The sequence below is a fragment of the Stylophora pistillata genome, chromosome 9, assembly GCF_964205215.1.
Source record: "Stylophora pistillata chromosome 9, jaStyPist1.2, whole genome shotgun sequence".
NCBI classification, from domain to species: domain Eukaryota; kingdom Metazoa; phylum Cnidaria; class Anthozoa; order Scleractinia; family Pocilloporidae; genus Stylophora; species Stylophora pistillata.
In genome coordinates this window covers 2,588,262-2,600,982 of record NC_142527.1, presented here as the reverse complement: position 1 = coordinate 2,600,982, position 12,721 = coordinate 2,588,262, and the positions used below count along the sequence as shown (strand labels likewise).

General features: G+C 38.3%; 1 protein-coding gene and 1 long non-coding RNA gene across 4 annotated transcripts; one reads left to right on the top strand and one right to left on the bottom strand.

Moving 5' to 3' along the window:
- The first annotated feature begins 4,801 nt into the window (after positions 1-4,801).
- Positions 4,802-7,808, top strand: LOC111327237 (metalloproteinase inhibitor 1). Of its 2 annotated transcripts, none has more exons than XM_088734003.1 (4): positions 4,802-4,914; positions 5,671-5,797; positions 7,149-7,187; positions 7,371-7,808. In XM_088734003.1, exons 1-4 carry the CDS (start codon positions 4,813-4,815, stop codon positions 7,715-7,717), a joined length of 615 nt encoding a protein of 204 aa, XP_088590129.1. In that variant the 5' UTR covers positions 4,802-4,812; the 3' UTR covers positions 7,718-7,808. The 2 variants fall into 2 exon arrangements, with proteins under 2 accessions (XP_088590129.1, XP_022787105.2); XM_022931370.2 differs by lacking the exon at positions 4,802-4,914 and adding an exon at positions 5,392-5,546.
- Positions 7,809-8,561: 753 nt separating this feature from the next.
- Positions 8,562-12,030, bottom strand: LOC111328123 (uncharacterized). 2 transcript variants are annotated; one of them, XR_015991937.1, is made up of 4 exons: positions 11,956-12,030; positions 10,855-10,896; positions 9,909-9,971; positions 8,562-8,916 (listed from the first exon to the last, which is right to left on the bottom strand). It is a non-coding gene; the product is annotated as an uncharacterized LOC111328123 (long non-coding RNA). The 2 variants fall into 2 exon arrangements; XR_002694589.2 differs by having other exon boundaries at positions 8,562-8,810.
- Between the last annotated feature and the right edge of the window lie 691 nt (positions 12,031-12,721).

The window sequence follows — 12,721 nt, the reverse complement described above, 5'->3', positions numbered from 1 at the left end:
CTGGTTCATGCTTTTGTTAATTCAAAGCTGGACTACTGCAACTCCCTAGCGTATGGCTTTCCTAAATATCTTCTACAAAAGCTTCAGTATGTTCAAAACGCCGCTGCGCGCCTTATTACTGGAATACGGAAACACGACCACATAACCCCTATCCTGATGGATCTGCCGGCTGGCTCCCTGTTGAAGAACGCATTCAATTCAAGATTCTTCTTTTGACATTTACATCTCTAAACGCCTTGCCCCTGTCTACATTGATGAAATGATCCAACGTTATGTACCAAATAGAAAGCTTCGTTCGTCTTCTGCATTTCTTTTAAAACAAAACAAATGGAACCTTAACCCTTATCGTGCGGCTCCCGGAATATTCCGGGCGCACGTGTTCGTCCATGTGGACGGGTCCCGGAATATTCCGGGTTTCCGAACATCATCTTTTTATTGGCGGAGAAGTTCGGAATATGTTGGGCTTATATTGGTTTATGGTCATGGGCCAACCCAAGGGACATAAATTAAGCATCCGACAGAGTTCCGAAGACCCGAGTAGAATAAAAGAGTTAATTAGCATGAAATACATTTTGTTGCGCGGTAACACTGAGAAACAAAGATGGCGGCCAATATTGTATTTGTTGATGAAGGAACTATTGATGAAGTTGTCGGCGGAGAGGATAGCGATTTAGATGAAAATACGGATAATTCTGAAAGCAGTGAAGAAGAAGATGACAGAAGAGAAGAAGACAGTGATGGCGAGGCGGACAGCGAAGAAGAAACCGAAGAAGACAACTGGGTCCTTGGCGATCGCATCCCGCGAAGGCTTGACTTCACAGCTGATCGAGGGTTGAATGTGGAGCTTCCTAACAATCCATCATTCTCTGACTACTTTCATCTCCTCTTCCCCGAAAACCTATTCAACGAGATTGCATCCCAAACAAATAAATATGCTACGGAAACAATCGCATCTTTACAGCGAAGAGGTCGTTTACCTCAGCACTCGAGATTTAGAAATTGGCCTGAGGATGGTGTGACAGCTGGTGAGATAAAAGCTTTTCTTGCCATGATTATTGCAATGGGCCTGGTGAATCAAGAGAATATCCAGGATTACTGGTCCATCGACGAGGTTTTATCAACTCCCTTTTTCCCTCAAATTATGTCAAGAGACAAATTTATGAACATTTTAACATTTTTTCACTTGTGTGATAATGATGATTATGTTCCTCGAGGACAGGAAGGGTATGACCCAATAAAAAAGCTTGGCACTATATACAGCGTTGTCACTGGGAAATTTTCAGATGTCTGGAAGCCAGGCAAAAATATTTGCATTGATGAGGGAATGATTCCATTCAGAGGAAAGGTGCATTTCAAAGTGTATAATCCTGACAAGCCAGATAAGTATGGTGTTAAGTCATACCAGTTGTGTGACTCAAGTAATGGATATTGCTGTAGGTTTGAAATTTACACTGGTGTAAACCCAGAACCACCCAGTGCTAAAGGGAAGACATATGACTTAGTCATGAGGCTCATGCAACCTTATTTGAATGCGGGTAGGTGTTTGTATGTTGACAACTACTACACATCACCTACTTTATTTGCTGAGCTCTATAGGCAGAACACTGGGGCCTGTGGAACAGCCAGATACAGGAAAGGTATCCCCCAGCAATTTAAAAGGGCACAAGTGAAAAAAAAAGGTGACAAGTATGTTATGAACAATGGAACTTTGCTGGCAGTTAAATTTAAGGACCGCAGAGTTTTCCAGATGCTGTCATCAGTTCATTCTGTTGTGGATGTAGAAGTTGGCCGAAATCACCCTGGAACTGGCCAGCCAATAACTAAACCTGAGATTATCCATGACTACAACAAGTTCATGGGAGCAGTTGACAGATGTGATCAGATGGTGGCCTATTCTTGCTTCAGGCGACGCACCATGAAATGGTGGAAGAAAGTGTTCTTCCACCTGTTTTCCTTAAGCATCCTAAATGCTTACATCCTGTACAAGCAAAGAACCCGGTCACCTGTGCTGCAAAGGACTTTTAGAAGGGAGCTTGTGAAGGAGCTTGTTAGGAATTCTGGCATCTCCCATTCTCTCACTCCGAGAGGCCGCCCAAGGAGGTCAGCTGAAGGCTTAACCCGTCTTCAAGTTGGAGGTCACTTCCCAGAGAAAATATTGGGCACTGGGAAGAAGTCCAACATCACCCGGGCATGTGCGGTTTGCTTTCCTGCCCAAAAGAAGATCCTAAAAAGGGCAGGAGAGAAAAGGAAGAGGCCAGGAAAAGAGTCTAGCTTTCAGTGCAGTGTCTGTAAAGTAGCCCTCTGTATACAGGACTGCTTCCAGTTGTTCCACACTGTTCAGGACTATGTTGCTGCCTACATTCGAAGACACGATGCCAATAATGACAATGAGGATGCTGAAACTAACTGATACTAACCATTATTCATCTTTTGTTTGGTTTTGTTAGGTTTTGAAGTCAATTCAAACACAGAAATAGATAAATTTACAACATAGACCCCAACAACTGAGCTGACTGTTTTGAACTAATTCAAAACCAAGCAATGTACATAAATTCCTAATTTTGATTATGTGTTGACTTGACAAGTATGCAGTCTTGCTACTGTATTGAGAAAAACAAATGTTGTCACAGACACAGGAATTGTTTTATTAAGCTGGTGGACTAGGGCTTAACTCTGATTGCCATTTTAGGCTTGTACAGATAATTTTTGGAAGAAATTAATATCATTTGTTTTTTATTAATGTATAATTTTTGTCAAGTTTTTCCAAAAGCATGATTTCATAGCTAAAATTTTAAAAGCAAAATAGGTTAAAAGTTTATTGTAATAGAATAATCAGAAAGGCAATTTCCTAAGCTTTAATTTGATATATAGGTTGTTGGGATTTGATGAAATGTAAAGCTTGCACTGCTGATGAAAGGATCAACTGTCATGTATAAGTGTGTTACTAAAAATAAAGTCAGTTTAGGGGATTGTAACCTGAACTCGAACTCAGCATGATAAGGGTTAAGTCTTATGGTTTTAGATCTTTTACAGTAGCTGCTCCCTTTTTATGGAACTCCTTACCTTTAGAAATCAAGTCTTCGCCCAGTTTAGATATTTTTAAATCTAAACTGAAAACACACGTTTTTAAATGCGTTTTTATATTTCTAAGTCATACTGTAATACAATGGATGTAAAGCGCTTAGAACGCGTGCGAATAAGCGCTATATTGTTATTATTAAGATTAAAGCTCTTTTTCCTCAAAGCGAAAAGCATGCAAATAATAATTATCAATGGAACTTTTTTATTGCCGAAGTCTCTTCCCAAAGCTCTGAAAACATACTTCAGTGGAAGAGTTTGAAACTGTTTACCTCTCTTGGGTCAAAATGTAACTGAGAGAGAGCTTAATGATTAAGTTCTTCCAAATAATCATTGTGCAACTGAGTTCGAATATCTACCCAATAGGATTCCAGTGAACATGTTACAACGTCACTCACAGAAAAGCAGAAAACTCAAGATGTTTGTGTGGAAAAAAATTTTCAAGCAAATTCCACTGTCGTAATGACAGCGCTATCGCTCCATTCCCACTCAGGAAGCCCAAGTGAAGGCCGCTGTATGGCCTCTTGTATATAAGTTATAACTGGACAAGCCCCTGGCTTTATATCTTTCAAGGGGACATAACCGAGCCAAAACAGAAAGGAAATAGAGAAGCGAATTTTTGTAATAATTGCTATGTTGGGCCTAAATACATGTGAAAAATATCTGCAAGAAAATACGTACACAAATTTAAAATGCGCGTACAGAGAAATTGTTCCGTAAATTTATTCTCTTCCTGAACAACAATCGTTGCTTTCGCTGTCGAGCTTTGCTTGACTCCCTTCGTATCACTTTCGAAGGAGGTATTATGCCAGTTGACCGTACAATTAATTGAATTTGCTCTAAAGTCGTTACTCTCTTAGTGGCAAAAATACTTGAGAGAAATTTCGATACGCTACTTTGCCCAAAACAGGTCAAAACAAATCAAACGAGCCTCTTTTTCTCCCTGCACCGAGGTTATTACACAAGTCAGCTGGTTTTCATTTGTTTTCCGTCACACCCAAGGTTTTTCTTTCAAAAATTAGCCAAAATTAAAGGAATCCGTGAGCGGGCCATACTATAATATGCTTTTGTGTACTTTTAAGTGGGCAAAAAAAATCGATATTTTTTTTGAAACGTGTAAGCGTGTATGGTGCCTGCTGAGTAACGAATAACTTGCCCTCTAATCAACCAATTAAATGATGTGATCGCTAATCGTGATGACGTCACGGTATCGTCACGAAAAGAAACACGGTAGTTTTCGAGAGAACTTCAAATGATTGTTGATTTTTCAAAGGTTTTGAACGAAAATTTAAGTCGTTTGTTTTGCTCTTTTTACCTCTTCTTGATGTATATAATCAATCTAACCCATCAAAAGATTGTTGCCTTGACAACAACTGCCCATACGGGAGTTATAATGGTTGATTTAATTATTCAAATAAGGTTTTGTCTTAAAAGGTTTCATTGCATCTACTTTAATAAGTTTTATTCACAGGCCTAGCGATGATGTGGCATGCGATTTGTATCACGTTCAAATTATATTAAGGCTTTTTACTGATATTAACCAATTTGAAAATGGTTGCGTGAGCAGGCAATAAATTAATCTAGTTCCGTGCTGTTTTTTTTGAAACGAAAATGAATTCTTTTGAAAATGAACGCATTAGCGTAGGTGGAAACTGGAGAATAACGTGTAGTTTGTGCACGTTCCAAATCTACTCTCTAACCACTCAAATTAACATGATTTAATGGTTATTTTTCATGACGCCGCGGTCTCGTAGCAAAAAAATTATCACCGAATTTTTTTGGAGAAGGCTGCAGTGGATTTGTGATGTTCCTCTGACTGAAAAATGGAGTAAAGTCGTATGTATAGTCTTCACTGAGTTAATCATTTCTTAGTCAGAAACAGATCGTTGTCTTGACAACGAAGACCGTTGTTAGAACTGGAGCTATAGCCGAGACGACTCATGTGATTCAAAATTAGTTTTCCTTTCCGTGATTTGTTTTGAAGTACAAATGTAATAATTTTTGTTAAAAAATAGGTATATTGTTTCAGATGTATAACTTTCATAGATGAAAAGTGTAGATCGAGTTCCATATTTTATTATACACGAAAAGGAGATTTTTGTAAGTTAAAAAAAATTGTTGAGATACTTGTGGTCAGCTCTACTTAAACAGACCTAGCCGAATAAATGGGGAGAAAATGATAATAAATAAAATGCAAAACTGGGGTAAAGAATATGGAATCGGTACAGTCTACTTCCTCTGTGCAAAATAAAAGAAATAAAAAAAACAAAAAAAAAAATATTTGAAAATAATTACCTTCGTTATCTTTATTCAAAGAACGTAATATAAGTAAGTGAACATTAAAAACATCCAATAGAGATAAGTATCTTCTATCAAATTTCATGTTTTAAATTTTGTCTATAACTAATACTGCCATCCTGATTCATCAGTTAAGACGTGTTACAGTCAAGTTCTCTAGAACAAGTCAGGTAAATTAACAAGCTCAAGTGAACAAGCTCGGCTTTCAAGTCTCACTAAGCAGATATTATGAGAAACAGCCTTTCGCACAACTAACTCCGTCAAACAGTGAAAGTTTGTGCTCTTTTTCCATAGAACAAGACAGCGGAAATGGCTTCAATTCTGTCTTTTATGACAGTGATTTTGTGCGCCGTGGCCCTAAGCGAGGGGTGCAGTTGCGTTACCACAGACCATTGGGAGATTTTATGCAGAGATGAATTCGGTGAGGAGCTACCCCGATGATTCAAAAGTTTTGATTTCATTTTCACTCAGTCATTAATTTCTGTTTTTATTCTTGTTTACCTGCTCTTGAACCCCTAAACTCGCAAAAGTGATTAACCTGTATCTTCTAGCTATGATATAACATCCACTATCCAGCAAACAGGTGATGAGAATACTCAAACTGATCACATTTAAACTGTTATCTTGACCCAACACGTGCACCAAATTCTCGTATTTAATTTACAATGAAACGTGTAGCAGCGAAAGGGGGAGCCCAATTCTCTGTTAATTCCCACTGCACCTGAAGAAGGCTGGTTTGGCCAGCCGAAATATAGTGCTCCGTCTTAAAATTTACTTATCTACGTTGTATCGGTCTTGCCTCTATATTTATATTTTATATTCGTTATTTTGGGCCGATCAGATCATTGCTGATCCAACGTACAAGAGTAGGAGTATCATCCACGGTTGCCTGCTGAACATTTCACAGTTACTTGGGAATAACCCATTTCCGAATTGCCTTTAGCCTCATTTTCAAAGCGAGTCCTGGTGTTCATCTTTTCGTATTGTAATAAGTTTTCATTCATATGCAAATTAAACTCATTTTCATACGTATGGTTGAGCACCAGGCCTCGTTTTAAAAAAGAGGCCAAACGTAATTCGGAAATGGCCTATTTATGAATAAAGGGTCCAGGTCAACCACGCTTCTGTTTATACATCCGGGAAACCACACGAAACTCTGCGCGACTGAATTGACATAAGTAAACTAGACTAGGTTCGATATGTTTGAATCCCTGGCCAGAAAATACAGTAGAACCACATCGCTTAAAATGAAAGAGAAATGAGGAAGTAAGTCTCCTTTTGTGGTTTGACTTTAATTTTCTATAACCCTCCCTATTCTTTGTATAATTTCCTACCTGAAGCATTTTAAATTTTTATGACTTTATTTGTAATGAAGGACTTCGTAGAAAGAGAAGTTTAAAAGTATGAGTCTGTCGTTACACAAAGTTTCCTCTGGCATGGCAACGGCAATTTTCTTGTAAGCCTCGACTTCGTGAACCATTAAATCGAGGAGCTGATCATGTTAAGAGGTAATCACGACACTTGAAGTCCGAAGATAAGTAGAAATTTGAAGGATCACGCAGAAGTCTTTTTACCGCTCTTAAAGAAAAAGGTAATACAAATGGAGAACTCCTTGGTATATCACTCAATGGATTATTAGGCAAAATGTTTTTGTACACTAAAGGAAATCGGTCTTCATAATTCAGCTGTCATTTTCGGAATGTTTAGGAAATTGCCATCGAGATAATTTTTTCCCAACATTTTAACACGGCACTTTTCTCTTTATTCAACAGCCGTCCAAGCTGAGGTTCGTAAGAGAATAGGTGAAAAAGGTAATACAAATGGAGAACTCCTTGGTATATCACTCAATGGATTATTCTGCAAAATATTTTTGGACACCAAATGAAATCGGTCATCATAATTCAGCTGTTATTTTGCGGAATGTTTAGAAAATTGCCATCGAGACAGTTTCTTTTCCAACAGTTTAACACCGCGCTTTTCTCTGTATTTCACAGCCATCAAAGCTGAGGCTCGTGGTCTTACAGATCCGGACAGCGAGAAAGAATACGAAGTTACCATTTGGAAAAAATTCAAAGGAAGCGACCGAATAGTGACGAGGCCGTTTCGGAGCGGTCGAAACCCAGATGTTCATATTGAAGATCGAACTAATGTCTTGACAAGGATAGGTGGTTGTGGAATAGACCTTCAAAAAGGTGAATATTACCTCTTGACCGGTAAAATAGACGGTGAAAGCCTCTACATCAACCGGTGTGGCTGGAATGTGCCATGGGCATCTTTGTCCGCCGAGGACCTCATTGCACTTGCCGGATTTTCCACCGCGAACAACTGCTCGTCATCATAGATCCCATGTATTCCACGTAAGAAAAAATGAAAGATGCTTCGTTCGAGAAAGAACGGCGATATGAATAAAGAATGATTATAAAATACTTTGATATTGTCTTCAGTTGTTTTCTTTCTGGAGGAGATTATACGTCACACCGCACATAAAATTACAAATGATATAGATAATTTTGGATCCTTCCTACCAATAAACGAATTCCGATAACTAATTGGCTCCTCCACAGCCCCGCGCTAAGTATTCAAAAATAGTGCCTGATTTTGACTAGAATCGCATAATTGAATAAAATCGCATTCTGATTGGTTAACGAAGCCAGGTATTAAGCAGGGTATTGCAAAGTGAAAACGAGGCCAAGTGATACTGCTTCGCATCTCTTGTTTCGCGAACAGGATAAACACTGCTTTTCCCCTTTTCCCTTATTTTTATTCAATTATGTGATTCAAGGAAAATCCATTACCTGACTCGTGAATTCCGCGTTAAATTGCACTTGAAACCGATATCGCACTAATCACTTCGCGATTTGTGCGATATCGGTTTTTGCGTGCAATTTAACACAAAATTCCCTCCTCAGGTTATGAAAGATTCTATAAAATTATGAATTCATGGATCAAACACAAATGCTTCGTTCTTATCTCATTAAAAGAGTTTCCTTATTTTAATTTCCAAGCAAATTATTCAGATTTATTTGGTCACAAAGAATCTTTATTACACCGGCCAAAATATTTGTAGGAGAAGATTGGAACCTCATACGCTTCGACCACTTCTCATGGTACCTCGCACCAACCAGAGCGGTAATCTGAGTCAGAATACCATTCAGGCTTGTGGTCCCACCCGTAGCAATGGCACGTACCCCCTCCGGACTCTACCCGAGACGAGAAAGCAGTACAGTTAGGCCACCTTTCGAAGTTTGGCCCACCCTCTTTTGCGTCCTCGCACGCCTGATGGCACTTGTGTCTACAATCTCTTTTCCTTTGTTCCTCATACCCAATAGGCACAGAGCCTGTTCACTTCCATTTGTGGCCGCTAGCCGTTTTACCGGGTGCGAGTTGCACTTGGGTATTGCCTGAACTACATGGTGCTGGGTTACCACTCTGTTCTGGAAGAGGCAAATTCGAACACAAGAATTGTATCCTTTTTGTTTGCAACCACCACTCTGTGAGCTGTGTATTGGTGGTTGGAATAAGTCTCCTTTATATATCTCCCTCCAAAATTAATGCAAAAGAGACTTGATGAGAATCAGATGGCTAAGCTTTCCGCGCTAGGACCTAACCCCTCCCCATCGCCACTAGAACCTAGTCCTCTCGCGGTCTCCAAATGAGGTTTAGGATAAGTGAAAGATTTGAGACAAATTAGGGTTCTTGACTGTTTGCAGACAACTTCACAAGTCATTGAAGATCGTTTTTCAAAAGAGACGAGCAGCAGAAAGGCAAATGCAGGTAGGAAAAGAATAGAATAAAACGTTTGAAACAGGAGCTCATGGTTCATAGGTTCTTTCAAAAAGTTCTACTGCGGCAAAAACAGGCAATTGTCTCAACTTGCCAGTTTATTTCAAATGACACGATTTCCCTTTTTGCGGTTGCATTAACAAAAAAACACGATTAACTTACAAGTTAGTTGTAATTGAAATTGACTCTCAGAACTCAAACGCAAATGAAAAAAGATGAACTACTCAAACTTATACAAGCGATCGCAAAATTATATGGACAAAAAGTAGCAGAATGTAAATCACGATAAAGGAAAAAAATTTAGAACAAGAGGAAAAATGTCCATACATAACAGAAATGAGATAAGTAAATGATAAATCTTAAAGTGATTTTTTTGGGGGCAACCAGCTATGATAAGTCTGGTTTCAAGGACAATTGAAGAAGTATGAGGGTTATAACGTAAACGCGCCCCCCCCCACCCACCCCCCTCCCCGGTGAAATAAACTTGTACTGATGCCTACTCATTTTTACGTACATAGAAACAAACAATGGATGGGCTAAGGGTTACACATCGAAATATGAAGCAAAGAACTGTAAATAATAATAAAAAATAATGATAATGATAAAAAAGACAACGATACAACAAGAGCACAATTCTAAATGCTTTTATAGTATTGTTTTTGATTCTGCCTCTTAAGTTTTTGATTCCAAGGAATTCAGTTCGAAGTGATAAAACATGTAACTCGAAAAGAAGACCTCAGTGCCCTTACCTTTAAATCTCTGAAGAGTTCTTTAGCTCTGAACTGAAGCTGCTAAAGCTGTGATTAAATGCTCTGTTGATAAGACCAAACTTTTATAAAGAAGTTATAAATTATTTAACCAACAAGTGAACGCCTGACAAAGTTTTAACCTTACCTGTAAAGGAGCAATAGTTGTCAAAGGTTCAATAAGTGTCCTAACTGGTGTTTGTACTAACTGGTGTAACCAATTTATAATGATTAAAATATTTCCACAATCTCCAACTTGGGAAGAGATGAAATTGCTGGTGTAAGGAGCTAATCGTTTTAAAAGGGTAACAATCAATCGTTACATGGCCAGAAAGTTTAAAATGGTCAACTCTTAAACCAGAAGATTAAATGAATATTAGATCAAAGAATTGAGTAATGTCAATTTCGATTCTTGATCGATTTCTGCATTTTGATATGTTAACATAATCTAACAACATTGTCGAAAACGTGCAAAATCTGTACTCACGAAATATTCGCTTGATTCAATTTTGCTATTACACTTCAGTTAAATCCCACTCACGACTCTCACGAAAACACACACCACGTCTCATTGTAAGCACGTGGAACAGCGCCATATATGGGGCGATAAAACACGTGCTGCATACATGCTGTTTGGTTAAGTAATAAACAAACGAAATCACTTATGATGTCACCAATTTTAAGACTAATAAATGTAACGTACAGTTTTTAACAACATGAAGTATTCTATCAATATTGGTTTTTCAATGTTAACCTGAAGATTGTCAGGGTTACACATCCAAATATGAAGCACAGAACTGTCACAGAAAAAAATAATGCTAATGAGAAAACCATCGATACAACAGGAGCAAAATAACTCTTTTTTGTTTGTCCTTGATTCCGCCTCTTAACTTTTAGATTCCAAGGAAGTGACAAAACATGTAACTCAAGGAGACTTCAAGGCCCTTACCTTGAAATTTCTGAGGAGTTCTTTAGCTGTGAACTGAAGCTGCTAAACCACAGATCAAATACTCTGTTAGTTAGATCATTCTGATTATGAAGGAATTCTACTTTATCAAACCGGCAGGTGCACGCCTGACATAGTTTTAACAGCACCTGTAAAGGGCAAAAGGTGTACTAACTGGTGTTCACAATTTATACGTTGAAACATTTCAGTCTACAATTTCCACCATGAGGAGAGAGGAAATTGGCAATTGTAATGAGCTAGTCGTTTTCGGAAGATAGCCGTCAATCGTCAAATGGCTCATGGCCAACCCTTACCAACCCTTAATCGAGTTAAGCAGATTAAAAAAACTCATTGAGCTAACAGACCTGTCATCAGTTTGATTAGATCCAGATACTGCCGCCCCCTCCCCCCCCCCCCCCTTTGTTAACTGATTCCTAGTGTTATGCAACAGAGATATGAAAAACAGCTTTCCCCGTTTCGTAACATTTTCTCCTTTGGGCGTCATGTAGTTTTCAACATTGCCAACAGGTTAATATCGTCAAAGCCATCAAAAATGCATTTCCTACGTTTTTACATCCAAGTTAAGCATGAATTTCGCGCTCAATCGATAAACCGCCGATGAGCCTCAAGGATTTTTATTGAATTAAGGGATTAACACCTCAATGTTTAACGGCCGTATTTGGATCGGGCCTATTGTTTTATACCTACTTCTTATACGGACCATTACTTAAAGAATTGTTTGATAATTTAGAATCAATTGGAATGAAAACACATTCAAGGAACGGGTGATGTATTTTTGAGATAGTTTCTACGTTTTGGGAACAAAATGCAAAAAAATGATTCCTTTTTCGAAAAGAAGAAAGTGATCAATCAGTATTTGTAATTCATTGATTAATCTTAGATCTTCGAGGGTACACAACGAAATCTAAAGCACGGAACAGTAAAAAAATTCAGAGATGTTCATGAAAATCAAAACAATAAAAAATAAAGCGACCCAACTCTCAAAGGTTTAAGTTTTTAGTTTTTTTCCTGACCCGCCTCCCAAAATTTAGATTCCAAGGAAATAATAAATAATATAATTGTGGAAAACCTAAAGGCACTTACCTTAAAATTTCTGAAGAGTTCTTTAGCTCTGAACTGAAGCTACTAAGCCTGAGATTAAATGCTTTGTTAATGAGGCCAAACTGTTTATAATGAAGTTTTAAATTATTGAATCCAGTAGTGTACACCTGACATAGTTTTAAGCGCACCTGTAAAGGCTAATGGGTGCACTAACCACATAATCGTACCGAGCCTGCGAGGTGACTCTCAGCGGCAAACTGTAGTGATGACAGGGACAGGTGGCTGTGCAGTGGATCTCCGTACGTAAACCTTCCCCTAAACCCCTCACGGTTTACGTATGGTGGACTATTGTGAGAAACTCATGAGGTCTCGTATGACTTGGCTCGACTCGTGTAATCTGGTTCAGCTTCGACTCTGGCCATCGTTGAACGAATCTGTTCGGTTTCATTTTAGTTTTGTTCGGGTTTAGTTCGATGTTTGTTCAGGATCTCACCTCTGCATTTCGACTTGTTATCGATTTGAACTTAAGAGCTACGTCATCAAACGTTGTCAATGTGCGTTTTATTCTGAACATTTCTAACATATCCCTAAGAGGATAACGTAAATTGAAAGGAAAGAAATGAATAGAGAAAAGGGAAGAAAAAGAAAGGCAAAAAAATATATATATCACGAAATAGGTCACCCATTTGACAAACATCTTCAGACTTAAAAATAAATATTTTAACCAATACAATGAAGTCACAGGCAAACAAAAGTGCTGCATTCTTATTCCTTTTAATGAGTTTATCTCGTAGGCCAGGCAAATAAA

Excerpts from the sequence above, each read along its gene's own strand:
- LOC111327237 (XM_088734003.1), top strand. The coding sequence starts at position 4,813 with ATGACGCCGCGGTCTCGTAGCAAAAAAATTATCACCGAATTTTTTTGG. Across the intron at positions 5,798-7,148 it reads TTTATGCAGAGATGAATTCG|CCGTCCAAGCTGAGGTTCGT; the intron begins GTGAGGAGCTAC and ends TTTATTCAACAG. Across the intron at positions 7,188-7,370 it reads TAAGAGAATAGGTGAAAAAG|CCATCAAAGCTGAGGCTCGT; the intron begins GTAATACAAATG and ends TGTATTTCACAG.